Below are 24,067 nucleotides of genomic sequence, written 5' to 3' on the forward strand. Positions count from 1 at the left end.
GAGGCTGGCACTCACGGAGGTGCTGGGCCAGCCAGGTGCTAAGCTATCTGTCCCACTTCACACCCTCTGAGCCATCCTGCCAGGGCACACCAGGCCACACACCCAGCAGAGGGAGGCAGGCAGGCAGCAGACAGCTGGGAGCCTGCCAGGCAGCCCCTCTGTCTCCTGTGGTCCAGCCCCTCCCGGGGAGGAGCCAGGGGCCGGCCGAGCCGCGCTGAGAGGCCTGGGCCACAGCTGGGAGGTCAGGCCAGGCCTACCGCGCAGGCATGGGACAGAGGTGAGTCGGGGCACCGGAGGGAGCGGGACCAACTGCACGCTTGCCGCTACCCCTATGGACTCTGAGTCCGTCCTTCCCCAGCCGCCTGCTCCTAGACGCTCCCTGGGAGCCAAGTATGAGCACCACGGCTCGAATGTGACCGAGATCCTGGCCCTCAGGTAGAGCCAGCAATAAACAAACAACAAAACAGTAAATGAGCAAATTACCTTGCATGTTACGATAAGGGACGCAGAGGAAACCCAGAGCAGGGTGAGGGGGGCTGGGGAGGCTGGAGGAAGGGGTGTGGGGTTTTAAAGTCGGCAGTCAGGTGGGCCTCACTGACAAGGTGGCGCAGACCAAGAACTTGCACAGATAGGCAGGGAGCGGTGAGGACATCGGGAAAGAATGTTCTGGGTGGAGGACACAGCCCTGGCCTCTGCAGGGGCGAGGGGGTGAGGCCGCGTGTATCTGAGCACAGTGAGCAGCAGCTGGAGGGCAGGGAGGAAGTGGCAGAGGGGACAGGGCCAGGCCATGACGGCTTGTGGGATCCAGGCGGCAGATGACGGGGTTCTTTGAAGGTTTCAGGCCCTCTGTTTGCAACCCGCAGCACTCCCCAACCCCCTCCCCAACTCAGGGGTATCGGTTTGTCAGTCCATGCATGAACCCCATTTGCTGCAGGTGGCTGTGTGACCTTACAAAGTCTCTTCTCTTCCCGAGGTGCCTGCCCTCTCTAATAAACAGTGCTAATAACATTAGAGCATCTGCAAGGTTGTGAAGAAGAGTCGGAATCAACAGAGGCCACCTGCAAGAAAGCTTTACAGCAGGCGTCCTGTGAGCTAGGCTCTGGGGACCCCAGAAAAGCAGCGCTGGCCACCCAGGCACTCACACTTTGGGAGAGGAACATTTGAATGAATAAGGAATCTTTCCTTATTGTTCACTCTAATAGCAGCCGGGGTTGGGGGGTAACCAAAAGGGGGTCGGGTTTTCCCAGGAGGCCCAGCCATCAGGGAGGTGAAGGGGGTGGCCCTGGAGGCTGGGGCTCATTAGGAACATTGGGGGAAAGAGCAGGGGGCAAAGGGCAGGAGGGGAGGGGAGAGGCGTGGATACAGGGCAAGGGGCATGTGGGTGAGAGGTGGTGAGATGGCAGAGGGCACGGACTCCAGCCCATAAACAGTGAGCACCCAGAACCAGACTGCCAGCAGGAGAGGCAGGCAGGTGAGTGCGGTGTTAGAGCTCACCCTGGCCGCGGGGAGAGCGGGCGGACGCAGTGGGCGCGGCACAGGCGGTTAGCAGAGGGGATGGGTGGCTGGAACAAGGGGGTTGAGAGACTCAACCTGGGGGCTGTCCTGCTGTGGGGGAACAGGGGCTCTAAGAGGCCTGGATGCAGGGTCCACCGTGGCTGGGGGAAACAGCTGGGTTTGGGGGCAACACGTCACACACAAGAAGCAAGCTTTCTCCCGCAGCTCCACAGTACCCCTCCAGGCTCACAGAAATGGGTCAGCTGAGCCTGGGACCTAGGGGAGCTGGTGAATGGGGTCACCGGTCCCCCCAGTGAGACCTCCCCCCTCCCCGGTGTGGCTGAAGCATCAACAGGGCGTGTGCCCTGTGGCCAGACACCACCCAGTTCCTGGGCAGCTCCAGCACTGTGGCCAGAGGCCACACACCTCGCCTCCCTAAGGTGAAACTTCTTCATGCATGACCTTCACTGATGATTTCTGAGAATCCCCCGTCCCGCAGGCAATGCTTAGAACACTAGCTGCAATGGTGGAACACCAGCTGTGTCCTCAGACCCTGTGGAAACCTTGGCTGGAACGCAGCTGACCGCAGCACCATGTCCTGAGCAGGCACTGCAGGCCACTGGACAGAGCCCAGCGCACCACTGAGGGCCCCAGGGGAGGCTGCGCGGGAGGAGGGGCCCGCGAGCGTTTAAGGGAACTTGCTTTCCTCCCAAGCAGGCTTCGCTGACACTCGGCCCTGAGCAGTTGGTGCTGTACACAGGTTCTCAGCACAGTCCAAGGCTCAGAGCAGCTGGGCTGGAAGTATCTCTTCTCGGACGCCAGGCAGAGCCGGGCGATGGTGGGCAGCCCAGTGCACCGAGTGTCAGCGGAGGACGCCTGGAGCAGAAGCATGCATCCTGACATAGAGAGCGAGAGGCACTCGCAGTCCTTCAACGTGGAGGAGCTCACCAACATCCTTGACGGAGGCGCCCAGAACACTGCACTCCGGAGGAAAGTGGGTAAGAGCAGGCTGGGGAACGGAGCCCCAGCTTTCTGCCCACGTGTATTTCTTGGAAGGAGAGTCCCTTCATAGCAGTCCCACCTTCAAATGGGCTTCCCAGGTGGCCCGAGTGGTAAAGAACCCACCTGCCAGTGCGGGAGACATGGGATACACAGGTTCAATCCCTGGGTTGGGAAGACCCCCTGGAGGAGGGCATGGCAATCCACTTCAGTATCCTTGCCTGCGGCATCCCCATGGACAGAAGAGCCTGGTGGGCTACATACAGTCCATGGGGTCGCTGAGAGGCGGACACTCTCTGAAATAGCGTAGCACACGGTATACACCTTCAAATAACAAATTCCGCTCTCAAAATTCCACTATTAGAGATTTGTCCCTTTCGACGATGAAGGAAGCTTTAACATGTCAGTATTCCCTGAGGTGCTTATTCTTTCACAGCACAGCTTTGCAGCCTTGGTCGAGTCACTTCCCCATCTCAGGACCTCACTGACTGCATCTGTAAATTGACAGTGGGGTCTGACTTCCTTTCCACACTCGTGAGGCAAGTGGATGGGAAGCTGTGAAGGTACCAGGAACCTCACCAAGGACGCTAAGCTCTCTGTTCCTCTCACAGAAAGCATCATCCACAGTGAACCAGAGCTTAGCCTGAAGAATAATTATTTCATGACCCAGAATGAACGTTACGAAGCCGCCATTAAGAAGAAATTCCACATCCTCATGCTAGCACAGCGCCTGGGCTGGTCCGAAGGCAGTCGTGAATTACAATACGCTTCCAGGTGCTTACTCCCAGGGCGCCCCCACCAGAGACGAGTCCACCTGGGAGCCCCCAGAAAACCCAGCCCATGAGCTATGTTCCTCAGCAAAGATACTGGTTGTTGATGTTCCATCAGGAAGTCGTGTCTGACTCTTTGCGACCCCATGGACTGCAGCATGCCAGGCTTCCCTGTCCTTCACCATCTCCCAGAGTTTGCTCAAACTCCTGTCCATTGAGTCAGTGATGCTATGTAACCATCCCATCCTCTGTGACCCCTTTCTCCTCTTGCTCTCACACTTTGCCAGCATCAGGGTCTGGGAGCGAGTCGGCTCTGTGACAAGGGTAATGCTTCCTGGGAAGCTAGGGCCAGGCGCCCCTTCTCTCCTGCCCCCTGCCAGCCTGAGGGTACTGGGGCCCTTGTCTCCGCTGGGCTGTTCAACCACTGTGTCTCTCCCCTACAGAACTGTTTCTGGAGATCTGGGCTTCGCGATACACCACATCTTCCAGAAAACCATACAGACCCTGGGCTCAGAGGAGCAGATTGCAAAGTGGGACCCACTCTGCAGCAAGTTCCAGATCCTGGGGACATACGCCCAGACGGAAATGGGGCATGGTGAGCAGGGGCTGCTGCGTGCATCGTACAGATGATGTCCTGCTCAGCTCTGGAGGGCCCATTTCCATCTCAGTGGTCACAGGCTGATATACCACCGAGATGTCACAGTACATGGCAGTGTAAAGGTCTTAATGAGGGGGTGATTTTTTTCTAATTTACACGAACATATTGTATGAGCTGGTGGTGGCACAAGCCCTTCCTACTGGAAATGTCAGCCACCACCGCTATCGTGGGCTGGCCATGTGTCCCCGCAGAGCCCACCAGTGAAGGGAGAGGCATGCCGGTGATCACACTGGAGTGGGAGTGTACCCCCACTCCACACCGGCTGGTGCCCGGGAGCTCCAGGGACACCCAGACGCTGCTAGCCCAGCGGACTCCCGCCCTGGCCCAACGTCTAACTACCTGCCTTGATTCCCAGGGACGTATCTTCAGGGCCTGGAGACCGAAGCCACCTACGATGCAGCCACCCAGGAGTTTGTGGTGCACAGCCCCACGATGACGGCCATCAAATGGTGGCCTGGGGACTGTGAGTATCCCCCCTCATCCCCCAAGGAGAGTGAAGCTGGACCGCAGAATAGCACTGATGGTGACATCCAGCAGACCTCAGATGGAGCACTGTTCTAGGCTGATGACGTTGGGCAAGTCCCTTCCCAGAGCCCCAGGTTCTTAGGTGGTAGAATAGTTGGGATATGAAAATTTTCATCACTGAGTGGCTAAGAAGCCACCGGAGGCACTTTGAAACAGTTGAGGAAACTGACCCCAACCTTGGGGATGAAGGTCAAGTCTTCTCTCATGTGCACACTGCCACCCTACACACACTTGGCCTAGCCCCAGGCACTCACCATTCTTCTTGTCTTCCAAGTTAATGATTAAGCTTGCCACTAGCCAGCACACAGGGTACACACTCAGTGAGAAAAACGTGCCTCCCTTTTGCTTCAGACACCCCAGTGTCCATCAGGCCACTGGTGCCATATTACCCCTGCGGGCAGCGGGTGGAGGCTGCGCCCCGACCTGATGCCTCCCAGAGTGTGGGTGGTTTGCCGAATCCCAAGGAGCTGGGTTCCACCAGGGCCCTCTTCCCCTGATTTGAGAATACTTCTTTGGAAAGAGGCTTCCCTCATAGCTCAGTTGATAAGAGAATCTGCCTGCAATGCGGGAGACCTGGGTTCGATCCCTGGGTTGGGAAAGGCTACCCATGCCAGTATTCTGGCCTGGGGGATTCCATGGAGTGTATAGTCCATGGGGTCGCAAAGACTGGAACGCAACTGGGCGACTTTCACTTGTCTTTGGGAAAAAAAGATATAACACATGTGAGCAGTCCAACTAAAGCAGAGAGAGAGGGGAGAGAGAGAGGGGAGGCAAGCAGAGAGGGAGAAAGATTGAGAGGAGAGACCAGTGGAGACAGAGAGGCCAGAGAAATAAGAGAGCAGCGACCACTGACAAAACTGCAGGGAAGAAGGAACCCTGAAATCAGGCAGGGTTCAAGTCCGAGCTCTGCCCCCTTCAGGTCAGTGCCCTTGGGCACAGCCCTCTATTCTCTCAGCCTCAGTTTCCTTTTCTGGAAAATGGGACTTGGGCACACCTGCCCGCAAACACTGGAAATGCTGGTTATCTGTATTCACCATTATTAGGTTGATGGTACAGAGGGTCATTAGTAAGTTTTTGAGGACAGGGGGCAAAAAAAAAAAGCTTGCTTTTGTCACAATGCCTTTTGCAAGTCACTACTAGACCTGTTTGGTTCTTTGGGGTAGCTCCCTCTCTTTGCAATCAGTGACTCTTTGAGGTCTCAAAGGTGCCCACCCGCTGGAGGGGGGGCAGCAAGGCACACACCTCCCTGCGATTTGGGACCTGTGTTCCGACCACAGATCCTTACATACGTTCCCCTGCAGCCATGATGTAAAAATCCTGTTCCCCTGAATTCAAAGAAAATAACCAAGATTCAGTCAGAAGATTGTGGCAGGACCAAGTTTTAAAAGATACCAAGCTTTCCCAGACTGCTCCATTCAGGGCATTTTCATTAAAATTCGTAGCTTTTGTCAAGCTTTGCCTTTAGAAGAGCAGCCAGAAGGGATGGACAGCAATGGGGCCCCTTAAGATCTCCACCAGCCTTCCTCCTTTCCCGAGCCTATGGGGACTCCGCCTGTGTATCGCAGGGTGGCTGCTATACAAACCAAACATTTAGACGGAACCCTCTGTAGCCCCAGCCACCAACTCTCCATAAATCCCTCCAACCCCGTCCATTCTAGAGCGAGACACTCACACCAAAGTTCTTGGGTGGTTCCAGTCATTTCCAAGGATGAGTGGAGGCTGTATAAATTGAGGGGTATCCTCACTAAGTACCCCTCAGCTTCCCTGTGTCCACCAACTCCACGACCTGGGACCCAGCAGGCTGATCTGGTCCCCAAGCTTCTGAACATGCTGCTCCCTCTGCCTTGCACTCCGGCCTGTGCGGATCCCCTGAAAATACTCTTTGCCCTTCAGCCTCCCCGACCCACACCCTCCGAGGCAGATCAAACAAAGCCCCACTCCAGCCTCAAAGAGCACCCACCACCCCCAAGCCACCACACTGGTCCTCCTCACAGACTGGGCCCTCCTCCAGGGTCTCGATGGGGAGGTTTGGCCTGCTCCTCTGTAACATGAGGGGTCACGCTGGGTTTCTCCCCTCTCTGCCCGCAGTGGGACGGTCAGCCACCCATGCCCTGGTCCAGGCCCAGCTGATCTGCTCCGGAGCCCGGCACGGCATGCATGCCTTTATTGTCCCCATCCGGAGTCTTGACGACCACAGCCCGCTGCCAGGTGAGCTCCTGCTCCTTCCTCTAGGACCCCTGCCAGGAGACCCCACCAGGCCTCCCTGTCCTGGGCCCCAGAGGTCCATGGGGGAAACTGGGGCCTGTCTCCCTTGGGCAGGGACCAGTCCAGTTGCACAGAACTGGCGCTAACCGGCTGGGTGGATACGAGCAAGATCCAGCACCTGACCTCAGCCTGCTCACCTGCAGCAGCCGTGCTAACCCCAACGCCATGGGCTGCTGTGAGGCTCGGATGAGCCGCATGTGGCTGTATGCTGACACATGAGCCCTCAACTGACGGCCGCCTCTACCTCTGTCTCCTAGGGATCACCACTGGGGACATTGGGCCCAAGATGGACTTCGATCACACGGATAACGGCTTCCTAAAACTGGACCACGTGCGCATCCCCAGGGAGAACATGCTGAATCGCTTCGCACAGGTGGGTCCTGGGGAGGCTGCAAGCCTGCGCTGCCTGCGAGAGGGCAGACACACCCCACAGAATGCTGCTGCTGCCCCTGGGTCCTTCTCTACAGAGTTGGGTTTGGGGCATCCCTCCCAGAGGGGCTCTAGTGCACCGCAGACCTGAGTAAAGTCCCAGTTTTGGAGGTGTGTGATCCCGAGCAAGTCACTTGGCCTCGCTGAACCTCAGCGTAAATGCTCACCGCATTGGGTGGCAGAGCAGTCACGGAGTAGGGTGGCAAGGCCATGTGAGGACAAGAGGAACAGGTTGAGGATGGTGTGCGTACACACCTCCAGTACAGCCTGCACACAACCAATCTCTGAACAGACATCAGCTGAGTGCTGGGGGGGGTCTCCACTTTGCCAGGCATGACCATGGATATGACGGAAGCTGGGGCTTGTGGGGGGGTCTGGGGTGGCCCGGGGAGGAGCTGTGAGCCGAGGCATGTGAGCAGTGAGTATGTGTCAGGAAGTACAGGCAAGTGTCAGTTTTAACGATGGCCGTACCGGCACACTGCAACTGCTGCTGGCTGGGTCTACCCCGGGTGAGCAGCCCGAGGACGCCAGGGTCTACAGCGCAGGCAGGCCCTTGATTCTGGGCACGGGAAGGCTGAGGAGCCCCAGCTCAGACCCACTGCCTGGCCCCGGTCTACTAGGTCCTGCCAGATGGCACCTATGTCAAGCTGGGAGTGCCGAAGAGCAACTATCTCAGCATGGTGGCGGTGCGTGTGGACATGCTGCTGGGTGAGGTCCTCCCGCTGCTGCAGAAGGCCTGCACCATTGCCGTCCGCTACGCCGTCGTCCGCCGCCAGTCCCGCCTCCGGCCCAGGCAAGAGGCGCCCCTCGGTCCCACAGTGTCTGCCCCCCGACTTCAGCCCTCCGCCAGAGTGGGGTGCCAAGAGCACACGTGAGCCCCCTCGTGCGCACACGGTCGCCTGGGCCTGGCCCATCTGGTCTGTGGAGTCTCTCTGGCTCCCTGGAATCCCGGCTGACTGGCCAGCCCGACCTGTATCTGTCAGTCAGTGTCTGCCCTGCACCGCCAGAGTGGACTCAGTCTGTCCACACGAACCCCGCATGGCTGTGCCAGGCTGAGTGTCGTCTGACGGGTTGGGCGCCATGCTGTGGGTGAACATGGCCCCAGAGGTTGCTCTGTCGGCCGCGAATGCTTATGTCTAGAAAAGCCCGCTGTCACATCTGACTGTATTTGGCTGGAGACGGTTCTGTCTGGTTGTGGCTGTCAGCTTCTGGCTGTGGTCTGTCCACATCCAGATCCTTCTCTTGCCTGTCCTTGTGTCTGGCTAATACTCTGCCTTCTCCACGGCACTGAGGGGCTGACTATACCCTCTGCTTTTTTTTTTTTTTTTTAAATGATTTGCGCTTATTTTTTTCATTTTAAAAGCAGCAGGTAATCCATAGGAGAATTTAATATGTGCATGTGTACAAAGCCATGTTCCCTCACGCATGCAGGCACACACACACACGCAGTTACCAGATTCACCAGAAGACAAATAGAGAACTGCCCATTACATTTCAATTTTCAGTAGACAAAGAATCTTCTAGAATAAACATGTCCCACATGGGCACACACCCAGGATGCAGCAAACTGGAGTCTGGGCCTAGGGGGCTGCAGTGTGAGCTCAGGGAGAAAGGCTGGGCTGGACACGGCACAGCTGGCTGAACTCGCAGGGCAGAGACAGGTGGGGTCAGGGTGGCTCTTGCCCCAACTCCACTAAGTGACCCTGGGCAAGTCCTCTGCCCTCTCTGCGCCTACCTCCTCACTTCTAAAGGGAAGAGCAAGACCACCAGGACCAGAACTTGCGACCATCTGGTCTAAGAATCTGATGGAGTTTCACACCGTGGGCTCAAGGATCCACAGTTGACTAATGCAAAATGGACTGAGGGTCGAAACCAGGCAGGCCTGGGGCCACCCTCAACTCGGCTGCTCGCTAGCTGCGGGACCTCAGACTAGCCGCCCAACCCTTCCGTCCCTCAGCTTCTTCCCCTACTAACGGGCCTGACAAGAACGCTCTTCCAGGGCGGTGAGGCATGCCAGGCCCTCAGTCCAGGGTCCTTCACTGGCAAGCCCCAGGCACCTCGGCCAGCCTGGCTCCAGAATCCTGGGCTGAGGGGGTCGTGTCTGGTGACAGGCGAGCTGGGAAGCCGGTATTGCCAGTGGTGTCCTGCTGGAGCCCAGGCTTACGGGCTGCAGAAATGCCCTGAGGATGGTTATAGTAATGCATATCCAGGTGAGGGGCTGCTGGCCCGGGGAAGAGACGCCAGGTTTCACCCCAGCACCGTGGGAGGCCTCTCACGGTCACACTTTCTTTCAACCCACGAGGAGTTACCTACCGCAGGCCCCAAATGCCGACCAGAGTCTCAAGCGCTGCGGACACAGTAATGGATGAGGCAGGAGAAACCCCTGCCTCGGAAGTGCACCAAACCCACGCTCACAGCCTCAGAGTTACTGACTAGGTTTCACGGTGTTTCCCAGCACACAGCACGTGAAGCTGGAGAGTGAAAGGTCAAGGGTCAAATACCCCAGGCTTCAGGGCCACAACCCCTCACCTCAAATCCTTGAGACCAGGTATGTTGGTATTCAGAACTTGCCAGATTTTTCGCAGGTACATATGCTATAATTTTGTAAAGCTCCACAAGGGGCGGCACTCATCAGCAAACACGTCAGCATTTCTACAGTGAAATGTGTGTGTGGATGTTCATGTGAAATGGAATTTAAGGTTATTAGTAATACCATGTCCTTCTAGGTCAAGTCTGGCAGTGAGTTATCAACTGTTTTTAAGGCTTTTATGGCCTCGGGTAAGGTGGATGGGGCAGGTAGCAACCTTCTACATCTGCTCTCCTTTCCCTCAGCGACCCAGAGGCGAAGGTCCTAGATTACCAGACCCAGCAGCAGAAACTCTTTCCTCCGCTGGCTATGGCCTATGCATTCCACTTTGTGGCCAACAACCTCCTGGAGTTCTTCCGCCATTCCTACAGCTCCATTTTGGACGGAGACTTCGCACTCCTGCCTGAGGTACCTGCTTCCTGGGGGGCAGAAGCTGGGACCATGGCTGAAACTGTCCTCCCCCTGGGACACAGCCCCAGTCCTGCCCGCCCTGGGCTCTTTCTGCCTCCCCGCCCACAGAAGATTTTCAACATCCCAGCCCACCCGCAGCCTCAGGTGAACCGATTCCGACACAGAAATCCTCCTAGGTCTGGCCCCCAGGAAGCTCCAAATACGTTAGATGAAGTAATCACAGATGGTGTACAGAACACAGGGGACAATCCCTGGTGTGTCTCTGAAACCCAGAAAGTTCTGAAAACCAAAGTCATGTAGAACTCACTGGGTGGCATGGTTTGACCGGAATTACCCAGATTTATCCCACTTGCTGTGAATACCTTTTGCAGCAGAAATACCAGTCCATCAATCAGCTCACTAAGATGCCCCTGGGCTCCTATAGGTGTAATATATTTAATCCACCTTAAATGCCCTGGTTTACCGTTCTAAAATTAAAAAAATATTCTGATTCCAAAAACACATCTGGGCCCAAGGCCCTCTCAGATAAAGGACTGTGGACCTACACACACTAAGGTTTAGTTTGTCCAGGTCCTGTGTTTTATGAGCACTGCTTCAGTAACCTGTCCACGCTAGAGCAGGCACCATACCCATTTTACAGACAAGGGAAGTGAAGCACAGAGAGGTCAAGGGACATGCCCCTTCCTCCCAAGGACCTGAAAAGTCTGACAGACGGCTAAGGGCCTCCAAGAACCAAAAACTCAAACCAGGTCTACTGCCTGGCGGCCGCTCCCACAACTTAAAACAGCAGGTTGACATTGGACCCACACGCTCAGACAAGCTCTCCAAAATCTCTGCTTGTGGGGCAATCTGCAGCTCCTGGATAACGGTGAGACCGACCTGGGAAGCAGTCTCTTCCCGAGACCCCAGAGACACTGGCCTGGACACTTACCCTCTGTTCTTATCACCCCTCCAGTGACACTGCCTCTCTCTGTGACCTGAGTCTTTGTCTTATTCATCAAATCATGGGCTGAGGAGACAGTTCTCATTGCACAGAGCAGTGCTCAGCACCCGTGGGCGCTCTGTGAGCGGCAGGCACGTCGTTCCTGACGCCACCTGACCCCCTTCTTATTCTCGCAGCTTCACGCGCTGAGCGCAGGTCTGAAGGCCATGCTGTCGGACTTCTGCACCCAAGCGGTTGAGCAGTGCCGCAGAGCCTGCGGTGGACATGGCTACTCAAAGCTGAGCGGCCTGCCCTCCCTGCTCACCAGAGTGACAGCCTCCTGTACTTATGAGGGCGAGAACACAGTACTCTACCTGCAGACAGCCAGGTAAGGCCCAGGCCTCTGCCTGACCCCCAGGGACCCCACCGAGCATCATCTCATGCCCAGGGAGCAGACTTTGGGGATGCCACGTGGGGGCTGCCCAGCTCCCCTCCGCATGTCTCCAATCCATCCCCTTCTCTCCAGACCCTGCAGCCTCAGCCAGGCCGCCAGCCCCACCCTCTGAACCACAGCATCAGTCTCCTCACTGCTCTGCAGCTTCCCACCCGCCTCACTTCAGTCCTTTCTCCACGGGCAGCCAAGGGGCCTTCTCAAAGCCTAAAGAAGATCACCTCTTTCCCTGGCTCCCAATTCTTCAATCACTTTCCTCAGCTCCCAGGAAAAGGCCACACCCCACACTGCAGCCTAAAAGGACCTTTCGATCTGGCCCTGCCTCCCTCCATCCTCTCCCCACCTCCTCCTCTGCTCACTTCTGCGGGGCCTCACTCCCCTCCAGCTGGCTCCTCCTCACCCTTCGGGTCTCAGCTAAAATGATACCTCCTCCAGACACTCCCGCTGACCACTCCGTCTAGGGCAGCAACTGCCGTTTCCCTGGAGCAGTTATCACGATCTGAGCGTCTCTCTCTGTGTGCTGGGGAGCTCCCTGCGGCATGCCCAGGTTTAGGCCAGGGTCTGTGCCGGAGGCCCCACCCTGAAAGGCAGGGAGGAATGACTCACTCCTCATCCCCTCAACAGGCAGTTTCTTCTCTCGTGTGTCTGTGGCTGACGGGGCCTTTCACGTGCCTCCATCTCAGGGGACTAGACAGGGCAAATACTTCTCCAGGCAGGGAGAAAGGACTGGCAAATTTGCTATGTAACATTTCTTTAAAAACTTGTAGCTATACAACATTACTTTTTTTTTCAAATTACAAAAGGAATACAAAATCACGTATTAGATACTCTATGCCCCACACTGTGCCGAGCGCTCAGAAAATACTATCTCATCCCGTTTTCACAGACCCCCTATCAGATGACTATCATTGCCATCTAGAGCTGGAAACATGGAGGCTGAGGAAGCGAAGTGACTTCTACAGGGTCACAGAGGTCTCAGCGAAGTGGCTTGGGAACCCAGGCTTCTCTGGCCCAGAGCCTCCAACCACTGGATTATTATAAAGCAGCTAAGAGCCACCTGTAATTCTCCCATTCACATTCGCAATCTTGCCTCTATCCTTTCATCAGCTAAGAAAATTTAATTTCCGCAGTCACAGGATAATCGTCATAAATCCCCAAATCACAAGGTCCTACCCAAGATAGAAGATTCTGTTCCATTATCAAAAGGCTTTAAGTTCAGGATCTGAGAATGTCTGCCCAGGTCTGTGGCAGCCCCATTTCACTGTGAAAGAAATTATAGCCTCAGATGCACTGTGGCTTGAGTGAGGAGCAGCCACCAGCAGGGACCCAGGAAAGAGGGTGGGTGGCCCTGGTTCTCCCACGGGGAGCCTAAGGGTGCACGGTGCTGGGAGAGAGGGGTGCTGGGCTGTCCCATGGGGCCCCCCAACCCTCTCACCTTTTGGTACCTCTGCCCCCCAGGTTTCTGATAAAGAGCTACCTGAACACTCAGAAGTCCCCAGGATCTGCATCGAAGGGGTCTCTCCCTCAGTCTGTCACATACCTGACCGCACCCGAAGTGGCCAGGTGTCCAGCCCGAACAGCAGCCGACTTCCTCCACCCCAAGCTCTACACCACGGCCTGGGCACATGTGGCAGTCAGGTGAGCCACGCGGAGAAACCAACTATCCCACCTGGAGGCAGGCTCCTTTCCACTCAGGGCCTCTGGGATTGGCTGGAGGGGACAGTCTTGGATACTCTTCCAAAAACCAGCCCCCTTTTCCAACCTCCTCACTCCTCTCGGTTTCTGCCACGAGGGGCAGAGAGAAGGCAAATTCACACCTGTCACTTCCCCATCCTGCTCAAGATAACAGGAAGATAACAGCTCTCAAACCAGCGCAAGGAATTTTTTAAATCTTTAGGCTCTCACTATGGTTTGAAATAGAGAATATACCCATACACTGCAAATACCAAAAACTATCAGTACTAATACTGATAATATTATAGCATAATAATGTAATTATATGATAATGTAACATAATTATAATTATATATGCAATAGTTATATATGGACGGAGGAGCCTGGTAGGCTGCAGTCCATGGGGTCGCTAAGAGTCGGACACGACCGAGCGACTTCACTTTCACTTTTTCACTTTCATGCATTGGAGAAGGAAATGGCAACCCACTCCAGTGTTCTTGCCTGCAGAATCCCAGGGACGGGGGAGCCTGGTGGGCTGCCATCTGTGGGGTCGCACAGAGTCGGACACGACTGAAGCGACTTAGCAGCAGCAGCAGCAGCAGTTATATATAATTATATAATGTAATACTGATAATACTAGCACTGCTAAGCATTGCAGTCATCCCTCTGTATCCACAGGGGATTGGTTACAAGACCTCTGTAGATATCAAACTCTCAGGATACACACACAAATCCCTTCCATAAAATGGAATATTTGCAGATCTGCAATATTATGAGTATGTATTTGCATAAAACCTATGCATACCCTCCCATATACTTTAAATCATCTCCAGATTACTTACAATACCCAGTAAAATGCAAATATTATGTGAACAGGAATAAATACAACATTACCGATACGTTAATAGTTATCAGTGTGCGTCAAATTCTACTTTTGCTTTTTGGAACTAACTTTCAGGAGTTTATTTTTCCCAAATATTTTTGATCCTTGGTTGAATCTGAAGATGTGAAAACTGGATACAGAGGGATAATGGTACTTACATGGTCAAAACATCCCACAATCTAAAAATAACGTTTAAAAATATGAGTATAACAAAGGATAGATTTTATTTCCAGGGTCTAGTAGGCTTCAGGGCACATAGACAAGATCAAAGACTCCTCCACTCTGTCATTCAGTAAATACTGTCAGACACTGACTATGTACCAAGAACATCCACATGTGCCAGGGGCTGGGAATAAAGACTGGGCATGGCCAAATAAAGACACTCCCATGGAGAAGAGACACCTTCTGAGCCCTCCCCAACTAGCACACCAAAAACAACCCAGAAAAAACAGCTTCAGTACATAATAAGAGGTCTTATATCCCAACCTGTGATCCCAGGGATGGTTAATAGTTATTTCAAGATCAAAAGCAATTTGGAACATTCATCTATTTTCTCCACAAATATCCAGCAAGTACTTAATAATCCAACAGGCTCTGAGGATCCATCAGTAAACCAGTCTGATAGAAACCAAAGTCCAGGCTTCACGGAAGTAACATTTCAGCTGGAGAGGAGGGGCAGGCAAAAGGCGGCTGCTCGGGGTAATTAAAATGCTGTCTCAGTTGGCCTTCCACATCCACGGACGCAGAGCCTGTGACCACACCACGCTGTTTCATACAGGGGCTTGAGCATCTCTGTTTTAGTATCTGTGGGGTTCCTGGGACCATTCTCCCTGCCCCCACCCACCCCCCAGAGACAGCAAAGGATGCTGTGTATTGCTTTCTGCTCAGAACTCGATGTCCTGTGCTTATCTATCCCATGACAAAGCAAAGTAAGTATTGCCTAATAAAGAGCTTGTTTTGCATACAAATTCCAAGGGTCAGGAGCAGATGGGCAGGGAACAGAAGATAAGAGAATAAAGGTTAACTAAACGGCAAATGACCAATTTTGTAGTCTGGAGAACAAGGGATGGTTTTCTTTCCTCCCTTCTAAAGTCCCTCAGGTGGAACTTGGAGCAGAGTGGGTGACTGACAGGCTTCAACTAGCCTTTAGAGGAAAACCACTCTCCTTGCTCGGGCACAGAAGTCAGTCAACTGAGTGGCCTGAAAACACTGGGATCAGGGTGGAGACCGCATCAGAAAGAGGGGAGGCGCCTGGCGCAGCTAGGGGGTTAAGCACTCCTTCCCGACTGCGTGACCCTGGACCAGTGAATTAACCTCTCTAGGACACCATGTTTCCCACTGCGAACTGGGAATGCCTCACCCTTAAAAGGGTTAAGGAGATTATATACAACAAAGACATTGGCAACTCCTCATTTAGGTTTTTAACACCAACAAATAGTCAATAAATGGAACTGTTCTACTTCTGTGGGACCCCAGGCATCCTGGGATCAAATGCCATCAATCCCTTCTCCACTCGGTCAAGAAACAGAAGCTTTTTTCCCTCTGGCCTTTAGGCTCATAAAGGACTCGGTGCACCACTTACAGACGCTGAGGCAAGCCGGCGCCGATGAGCACGATGCGTGGAACCAGACCACTGTCATCCATGTCCAGGCCGCTAAGGTGAGCTGCCAGTCAGCCAGAGCTGAAAGGGCCCCATTCCATTTCCCCAGCAAGCTGCCAGGCCGAGAAAACCTGCCATTATGCCTCAGCCCTGCTCAGTGGCTGCCCTCATTTCACTTTCAAGGCTTTAGCCCCGGGTATTTTAATTAAAGGACTTAACTCCAAAGCAGTCTTGCTGGTAACTCTTAGAGAAAAAATGTAATGAGGCGGTGTTATTGGATTTGCTTCAGGTTGTTCAAATATTTCCTCCCAGATAGAAAAGCAGGTCAAGCCTCCCCTTAGCTCCACAATCCACAGATGTCTGATTCCGTTTCCACTGTGTTTTGTGTTTGTGCATAATTCACTGTCTGCCAGCAAATACTCGAGCACTCCAACACCCGCCGTCAGGCTGGGTTCTGGGGGGCTCAAGAGAGGCCACGCATGGCTACGATCAAGAAAGCACTGTCTCGGGGAAATACAGGCAGCCCAAAGGCCCCACAGCAGGTCCAAGGCCACCCACCTCAAGGAGTCAGAAAGCCTTCTCAGAAGAACCATAGAGGCTCAGACTGCAAGGACGAGCTGCAATCAGCCAGGCAGTGGGTGCAGGCTGTGGCTTTGGAGAGGAAGGGTTTCCAGCAGCGGAGTCAGGAGATGCAACAGGTGGAAGCAAGGAAAGGCACAGTGTTTGGGAGGAAATGCACGTCCTTCCAAGGAGAACCTAAAGGAAGACGACGAACCAGGAGAGGAAGGAGGGAGAGGAGAAGGAAAGATAGGCACGGCCTGGCCCCTCCAGCAGCACCGTGAGAAGTCTGGGTTTTGTGTTCCCCGCAGTGGGAAGCCTTTGCAGGGTTTCCATCAGAGGAGTAAAGCTATAGTTTCATGCTAGAAGGATCATACAGGCTGCAGGGGGAGGCAAGGACTGGAGACTAGAGCCCAGTACAGAGCAGGCAGCAGTCTGGAAAGGGCTGAGGGTGTCCCAGATCACGAACTCACCAGAGGGCAAGGAGAGAAGTGGGTGGATGCATTATGGGTGGATGAAATATTCAGGGTGTGGAAGAAAGAAAGGGACAAGCTTCAGACAGCACTGGAGTGGCATGGAGCTAAGAATGGCTCCTGAGCTCTAGCTCAGGCCACTGGGACTCTGGACCTACCTATGGCTGGAGAAGCAAGGTGGTCACATCAATCCTCAGGCAGCAGGCCCAGAAAACGGCCACCTTAGAAGAGGAGAGCCCACCAGGGTTCTGCAGCAGCTCCCAGCGGCAGGGGGACAGGAGCGCCTCCTGGTGGCCCGCCACCTCCATCACATGGGCGGGGGCAGGGGCGGGTTGGGGGTGTGATTCTGCCACCCTCCATTCCGCTCCGTCCACCAGAGGTGCTGTCTGCTGTGTTCAACACACCATCGGCACAGGAGAGGGTAAGCAAAGGCTGCAGTCTCACCAGACGCCTAGAAAGGAACCGCACCTGCCCACTGTTCCAAACCCACGCCCTGCCTTCAAAGGCACCAGGCGCGACCTGCCGGGGTTACCTCATTTACTACCCATGACCCTGAGAGGGAGAGGAGCGTCATCTCAGTTTTAAGGATGAGCAGCTTCTGGGGAAGGCGGTGTTGATGCCGACCCTCTAAAGTCATAACGGGCCGGGAAACCTGCACTTCCTGGGCCCTGGGCGGCCTTGTCCTCTAACTGGGTCTCATCTGGAAACCAGACGTGCGCAGCAGAGCACACAAGGGGTTGGTGGGAACAGGGCAGGGGGCAGGCAAGCAGTTCCGGTCCTGGCCCAGTAACATCCAGCCTCAAGCTCTGGTGGCTTTAGCGACGCAGGGTCGCGAGTAATGCTAACAATTCTTAATGGAGACACAGACTGCCCTGGTTCAGAACTCACTGCTACGGCTCATTAGCCAGTGCCTAGGCAAGGAATTTACTCTCTTGATGCCTCACACGCTTCCGCCACAAAACGGAGCCAATAATAGGATCTACCTTGTAGGATTACCGTGAAGGTTATGAGTTAATAGATGTAAAACTTAAAGAGCCACCTTGAGTATATAAACAGGGCTCCCAGGTGGCTCAGCGGTAAAGAATCCATCCCCCTGCAATGCAGGAGACAAAGGAGACGTGGGTTCGATCCCTGGGTTGGGAAGATGCCCTGAAAAAGGAAGTGGCAACCCACTCCAGTCTTCTTGCCTGGGAAATCCCATGGACAGAGAAGCCTGGCGGGCTATAGTCCAATGGTGGCAAAGAGTCAGACACGACTGATCACAGAGTATAAAAGCTACAGAGGATAACCCCCACTTCCACCCCAGACTGGACAGGAGAGAAGCTCGATACCAATACACTCACAAACTAGGGCTGACTGTGTTCAGAGCACGGTGCCAGGGTGCAGCTCAGCCTTGCCCCAAGGAACCCCTCCTCTCTCTGGTCCCCCTCCTGCTCCGTAAGGCAGGGGCGGACACCCTCAGGCAGCTCATCACTCGACTCTTCAATCCAGAGCCCTGAGAATTCAAGGATGTGGCTCTCAGGTGAGAAAAGGGACATAGCGTATAAGTGGGAAAGTGAGGGTCTCTAACTTTGCCACAGCGGGTGCAGCCTGAGCACCAAGGCATCTGACCGGGGAGGGTGGAGGAGCACATCCGCTCCTTAACCACGTCCAAATGCTGCAAACCCGGCACGGGGTCAGCGGCCCAGGTCCAGGCGGCAAAGCGTGAACACGGCAGACGACCAACAGCTATTTTCTCAAGAAAAGTGGTGCTGTCCCCCCTGGCCCAGGCCAGCCTCCAACACGCCTGTATTCTTTCTTTTAAACCAACTTGAAACTGCCCCAGGCACAATGAGAAGTGAAGGGCCAAGTTCCAGAGCCCACCAGCCGCCAGCACGCACACGCACACCATCAAAAAGGCTTAGTCAGACGCAGTGAGGCAGGAGAGAGGCAGCTGCTTGTCAGCCTGCTGGGAAACACGTGGCCACAGCAGCCCTCTTCCAGCAGTCTTGCCAAGCTTCCGGGATGATTTGTGGAGGAAGAAATCAGAAGTTAACGCATCTCTCTGTCTTTGTAGGCACACCTCTACTATGTCACTGTGAAGATTTTCACAGAAGCTCTGGAGAAACTGGAAAGCCAGCCAGCGATTCAGCAGGTGCTCAAACGCCTCTGTGACCTCTATGCCCTACACGGCATCCTGACAAACTCGGGCGACTTCCTCCATGACGGCTTCCTGTCTGGAGCCCAAACAGACATGGCGAGGAAAGCCTACCTGGACCTGCTCCCCCTCATCCGGTGAGTGGCTGCCCTTCACCCTCAACCCTCTGTTCATTTCAAACACCGAAACCTTCAGCCCCAAAATTCTTGCTAAATGGGGGTCTGGCAAAAGCAGCAACAGTCCTGGACACACTATGGATTAAGAAAGGGGGAAAAAAGGGGAAAAAAATTACAACTAAAATGTTTCAGAGTAAATCATCTAGCTACTTCAAACTCTAACATTATCTGGCAATGATAGAATCTATAGAATATGAATAAAATAAAGCATACTACATATTAATACTGTGTATCAAGAATAGTATTAGTGAGTCTCAGTCTTAGCTGGTACTTAAGGAACACTGTTTACCAGACAGTATGCCAAAAGCTTGTATATGCATCATCTCATTTGATCCTGACAGGCTTCTGAAGTGGATACTATTAATTTCCCTACTTCATAAAGGGGAGAAAGCTGGGACTTGGGGTTGAAGGTCACACAATCAGCCAGAAGAGCGGCAGGGCACAGTCTAGGACCTGTCTGCCTCCAGAGCACATGCTCTTAAACTGCGTGTTAAAATGAAGGCTGGGCTATTGTTTATTTCAAATATATCCTTATTTTTGTTGAACGTGCTTAGTTGACTAAACTCACTTAATACTCCCTCAGCTTCAAGATGACATTTTTAAGATCTAGTAATTCGTGTCCTGACTTGTAAAACAATTTGTTGTTGCCCAGTCACTCAGTCGTGTCTGACTCTCTGCGACTACATGGACTGTAGCTAGGCTTCACTGTTCTCAACGATCTCCTGGAGTTTGCTCAACAACAATATAGTTTTTACAGACAGCAAAAGCAGTGCAGTTTACCACTGTGACATACTAATGCAATTTCATCCTGTCACTTTATATATAATCAAAATGATCACTTTAAGAAAACCAAAGCGCCAGCATGACCAGGATACTGGAAGAAACAGAAATTATTACTAATTAGGAACCATTGTCCATAAGATGGAAAAGGAGACAATCTGAGACATTGCTTTTCTGAGAAAATACGATGCCTGCTGTGTTTGTTGGGAGCCACGCAGGGCATGACGCTTAAGTGTACGACTCTTCCCTAAAACCTCCGATAGTTCACATCATCAACAAGAATAAGAGAACAAAAGAAAAGGGGACTTCCCTGATGCTCCTGCAGTTAGGACTCCACACTTCCACTGCAGGAAGCAGCCACAGGTTCAATCCCTCCTGGTCAGGGAAATGAGATCCCGAATCCTGCAAGGCACAGCCAATAAAGATTTGAACTTAAAAAAAGAAAAAAAAAAAGATATTCATGAAGGAGATTAAAAAAAAAAAAAAAACTAGACCAACTTTTTATTTTGAACAATATCCAACATGTTACATGTGACTCCAAGTTAGTGCTCACTGAATTGAAACTCAAAAATTATCAAAACTACATCAGATGTAAAATTATGTGCCAGGTATTAAACTTCCTCTACTAGAGAAAATCCAGTGGTTAGAACCGTTAATAGCATAATTGAGTACTGCACACTTCAAGCCCCAGTGTAACCACCTTTCTGAAACGCTTGGCATTTAAAGCAAGTGAAGATGACGACGTTCTAGCCCTGACTGTTGGTGATAATGAAACACAAAAGATCACCGATAAGCATGATTTTTTTTAAAATTTGCAACAGCATGCTGGGTGCTTCCCTTGGCCCCAGAGACTTACAATTCAAGACAAGGCAGCCAGCACCGACACAAGCAGGCAACGCACACAGGCATCAGACCCGCACGTTGGTTTCTTCACATCGTGGTTTCTAGAGTAACCTTCCTACTGCTGCTGGGTAATTAGGAACCTAAGAGACTCCAGGCTTTTGCCGTCCTGTGTCACAACTCCACGCCTTGATTATTCAGCACCACCCTCAGATTTCTGAGATGACAAATGGAGGATGGCACACTGCTCTAAGTGACACTAAGAACCAGCTCTCTGCGTCACGGGGATCAGTGGCTAAAACAGTTCTCAGTGGTTTAAACAGTCATAAAATCCCAGGGGTGACACTTTTAGGCAAAGACGGCAGACTGAACATGTGCATTTACTTCTGTTCCCTCCTGAAACCCTACTAAAAACATCAATAAATCACTTTAAAAATGTTAAAGGCATAAACCCACAGAGAGAGAGAGTGCAGGAGAGGGAAACAGGGAATCTGGAGAGGAGATGGACGAACAGTGACTCGGCACGTCTGACTACACTGAGTTTCAAACCAGAGCAGCAAAAGCCGAGAAGCCATCAAGGGCCACCACAGAGCACAAGAACTGCAGCACCGCGGCCCTCTGGCAACAGGCGTGAGGGGAGAAAGACAGGGTGGGCTGGAGTCTATCTCAGAAGGAGCCGAATCCCTGGTTCCCCTCCTCCTCTCTAGGCAGGTGTAAAGACCTTCCCTGACAGAACCCTGGCAGAAGGCTGAACAGAGGGACTGCAGACTAGAAGACCTCAGGCTCAGTTGAGGGTGAGGACCATTGGGCTACCCTACAGAAACCAGGGGCCTGAAGCCATGTTTATAGGCTAATGCTGACAGCCGTCTCCCCCAGCCCTCTTTTCCCACGTGTGCATGCATGCCAAGTAGCTTCAGTCGTGTCCGACTCTGTGACCCCGTGGACTGTGGCCCACCAGTTCCTCTGTCCCTGGGATCCTCCAGGCAAGAATACTGGAGTGGGTTGCCATGCCCTCCTCCAGGGGATCCTACCGATCCAGGGATCAAACCTGCCTCTCTTATGTCTCCTGCATTGGCAGGCAGTTCTTTACCTCTAGCCCCACCTGGCAAGCTCCCTTTTCCCACAAGTTCCCAGCAAACTGGCGGCCAGGCCAGTGTCCTGTAGGAAAGTGACATCATGGTCCTTCTCTGGAGAATCTGACCAGTCCAAAGGAGAGAGACGTGAAGATACCGACACGGGGGTTCCCCAATGGTCCACCCAGTTCAGCCCACAGGGAATTCCACACTGACAAGTACAGCAGGCTTCTAATCAGCTAGCCTGTCCCACTCTTAGCTATGACCAGACACTCAGGGATTGCCAGCACACGAGGAAAGCCCGTCATAAAAGACAGAGACCAAGCAGGAACAAGGCAACTCCAAAGACACAAGAGAATCTTCCTGGTGAAAACTTTTTTGAAAGATCAGTAACATCCTCAAAGAGTTCACAGGACATATGGCAAGCAGAAAAGAACGTCATTTCTTAAGTAATATTCAGAGAAGAGCAACAGAAAGAGCTCTGTGAAATCAATGACAGCGAAAATGAGAAGCTCAGCTGAAGGCCCGGAAGGACAAAGCTGCAGAAATCTCGTAGAAAGCAAGCATACCCAAGACGACAGGAAAAGGACAGAAGATAAAAAATAGTAAGGGGACTGACCCTAACTGTCCATCTGAAGAACGGGACTAGAAAGAGAAGACAGAAAATACTGAAGGGAGCAAATCATTAACAAAATAGTGCAAGAAAACATTCCTCAAATGAAGCATTCGAGTTTCAGGCTGCAAAGACCAGAGGAGAGGAAACGCACACACACATGAACTAGGCCAAAATTTAGGCAGCAGCACAAATACTACAAAGGCAGGCCAGCAGGGCAGGGGGTCAGGAGCGCTGCGGAGGGGCAGGGACGGTGGTGATCTGCAAAGAGCTGAAGGTGGGGAGGGAGGAGGAGCCGTGGCCGGCTGGGAAAAGCGCACTCCACGCAAAGGAGAGGCACGGACGCTGGCAGGCAGAGCATGCGCGACACACCCACCAGGGAAAGAGAAAAGGCTGGAGTCGCGTGGCTGAGGCGGAGAATGAGAGCGGAGGTCAGCGAGCTGCGGGTGTGCTGGGAAGGGCAGCAGAGGGGCTGGAGGGCACGGCAAAGACAAGACTCTGCCCTCTGCTGTGAGTGGGAACAAGGAGGGTTCTGAGCATAAAACGCACAGTCTGAGGGAATCTGAGGGGTGTCTGTAAAGGATCACTCCAGTTGCCATGTTAAGAACCCACTGGGGAGGGCGGAAGGGTGAAAAGCAGAGCGGCCAGTTAGGAGGCTGCCCCAATAAGCCCGGTGAGAGATGCTGGCGGACTGGACCAGCGTGACGACACTGGAGGTGGGGGGAAGTGGTCCAAGTTTGGGTTTATTCTGGAGACAGAACAAGATTTGCTAACAGATCCGATGTGGAAAGGAAGGGACCGAGAGGAGCTCAGGTTTGGGGCCAGGACTGAGTCGCCATTTATTGTAGACGGGGAAGGCTACAGGAGAGCCAGGTTTGGGCAGGGTGGACGGAATGTCTCGAAGATCAGGAGGATGCTTTTGGATACATCAAGTTTGCAGAGCCCGCTAGAAATCACGTAAACCGTTAGTAAGCAGGGGAGGCTGGAGAGAGAAACTCGGAAGCCACGGGCGTGCAGTTGGTATTGAAAGCCACCAGAGGGACAGTATCACGTGGGGTGAGCGTATGAAGAGGAGAGGCCCAGGCACTGAGTCTCAGGACCCTTCAAAGACGAGGAGGAGACGACCTCGACAAAAGCTGCTTAAGTGGAATGGAGGGAATGAAAACCTGAATCTAGCCGAGGAGAACAGCCAGACAAGAACAACAACTGGAAAGAGCAAGCGTAAAGGAGCTTGACACTTTCAAGGAGTTTTGTCACAAAGCGGAGGCAAGGTACAGGTGAGACGATGGGGAGGGAAACAGAGTCAAATGAGTGTTTTGATACAGATGGGAGAAATGGCAGCCTGTTTGTATACTGATGGACACGCTCCAGTACAGAGGGGAATTTCGACGTTGCGGTGGAAATACAGGAGAACTTCTGGAACATGGCTCTCTATTGGGCAAGTGGGGAAGGTATCCAGTGGACAAGGGGGGACTGGCCTGAGCTGGTAACTAGGACAGTGTACCTGTTTAGAGAGAGAGAGCCTCGTATGTTTAAATGCATGCTTGGGAACTTGTGGACTCCTCTTACCACTTCTATTTTCACTTCAGTGAAACAGGACTCAAAGTCACGTAGGTTAAGAGAGATGGGGAAATGAGTACCACAGATTTGAGGATCAAAGAGAAGGTGGGAGAGAATCACCTGAGAGAATGAACAAGTCAATGAGTTCGAACCACCAAAGAATGATTGCCAAGTAGCAATTAGGGCCCA

At 53.1% G+C, this 24,067-nt stretch overlaps 1 protein-coding gene across 9 annotated transcripts in view; it reads left to right on the forward strand.

The window, feature by feature from the left end:
• Positions 1-244: 244 nt before the first annotated feature.
• The window catches only part of ACOX2 (acyl-CoA oxidase 2), a 29,612-nt gene continuing 5,789 nt past the window's right edge, over positions 245-24,067 (forward strand). The window contains exons 1-13 of one of the 9 annotated variants that reach the window (XM_060402283.1): positions 245-1,471; positions 2,209-2,492; positions 3,105-3,267; positions 3,707-3,858; positions 4,277-4,384; positions 6,535-6,654; positions 6,969-7,084; positions 7,761-7,933; positions 9,973-10,135; positions 11,258-11,448; positions 12,970-13,149; positions 15,622-15,727; positions 18,756-18,973. In XM_060402283.1, coding sequence (XP_060258266.1) covers positions 2,330-2,492; positions 3,105-3,267; positions 3,707-3,858; positions 4,277-4,384; positions 6,535-6,654; positions 6,969-7,084; positions 7,761-7,933; positions 9,973-10,135; positions 11,258-11,448; positions 12,970-13,149; positions 15,622-15,727; positions 18,756-18,973 — 1,853 coding nt within the window. In that variant the 5' untranslated portion in view covers positions 245-1,471; positions 2,209-2,329. The remainder of the gene's footprint in view (positions 1,472-2,208; positions 2,493-3,104; positions 3,268-3,706; positions 3,859-4,276; positions 4,385-6,534; positions 6,655-6,968; positions 7,085-7,760; positions 7,934-9,972; positions 10,136-11,257; positions 11,449-12,969; positions 13,150-15,621; positions 15,728-18,755; positions 18,974-24,067) is intronic. The other 8 variants (XM_042235995.2, XM_060402284.1, XM_042235996.1 and 5 more) reach the window with 8 other exon arrangements.

This window comes from Ovis aries, chromosome 19, assembly GCF_016772045.2.
Source record: "Ovis aries strain OAR_USU_Benz2616 breed Rambouillet chromosome 19, ARS-UI_Ramb_v3.0, whole genome shotgun sequence".
In the NCBI taxonomy this organism is placed as follows: domain Eukaryota; kingdom Metazoa; phylum Chordata; class Mammalia; order Artiodactyla; family Bovidae; genus Ovis; species Ovis aries.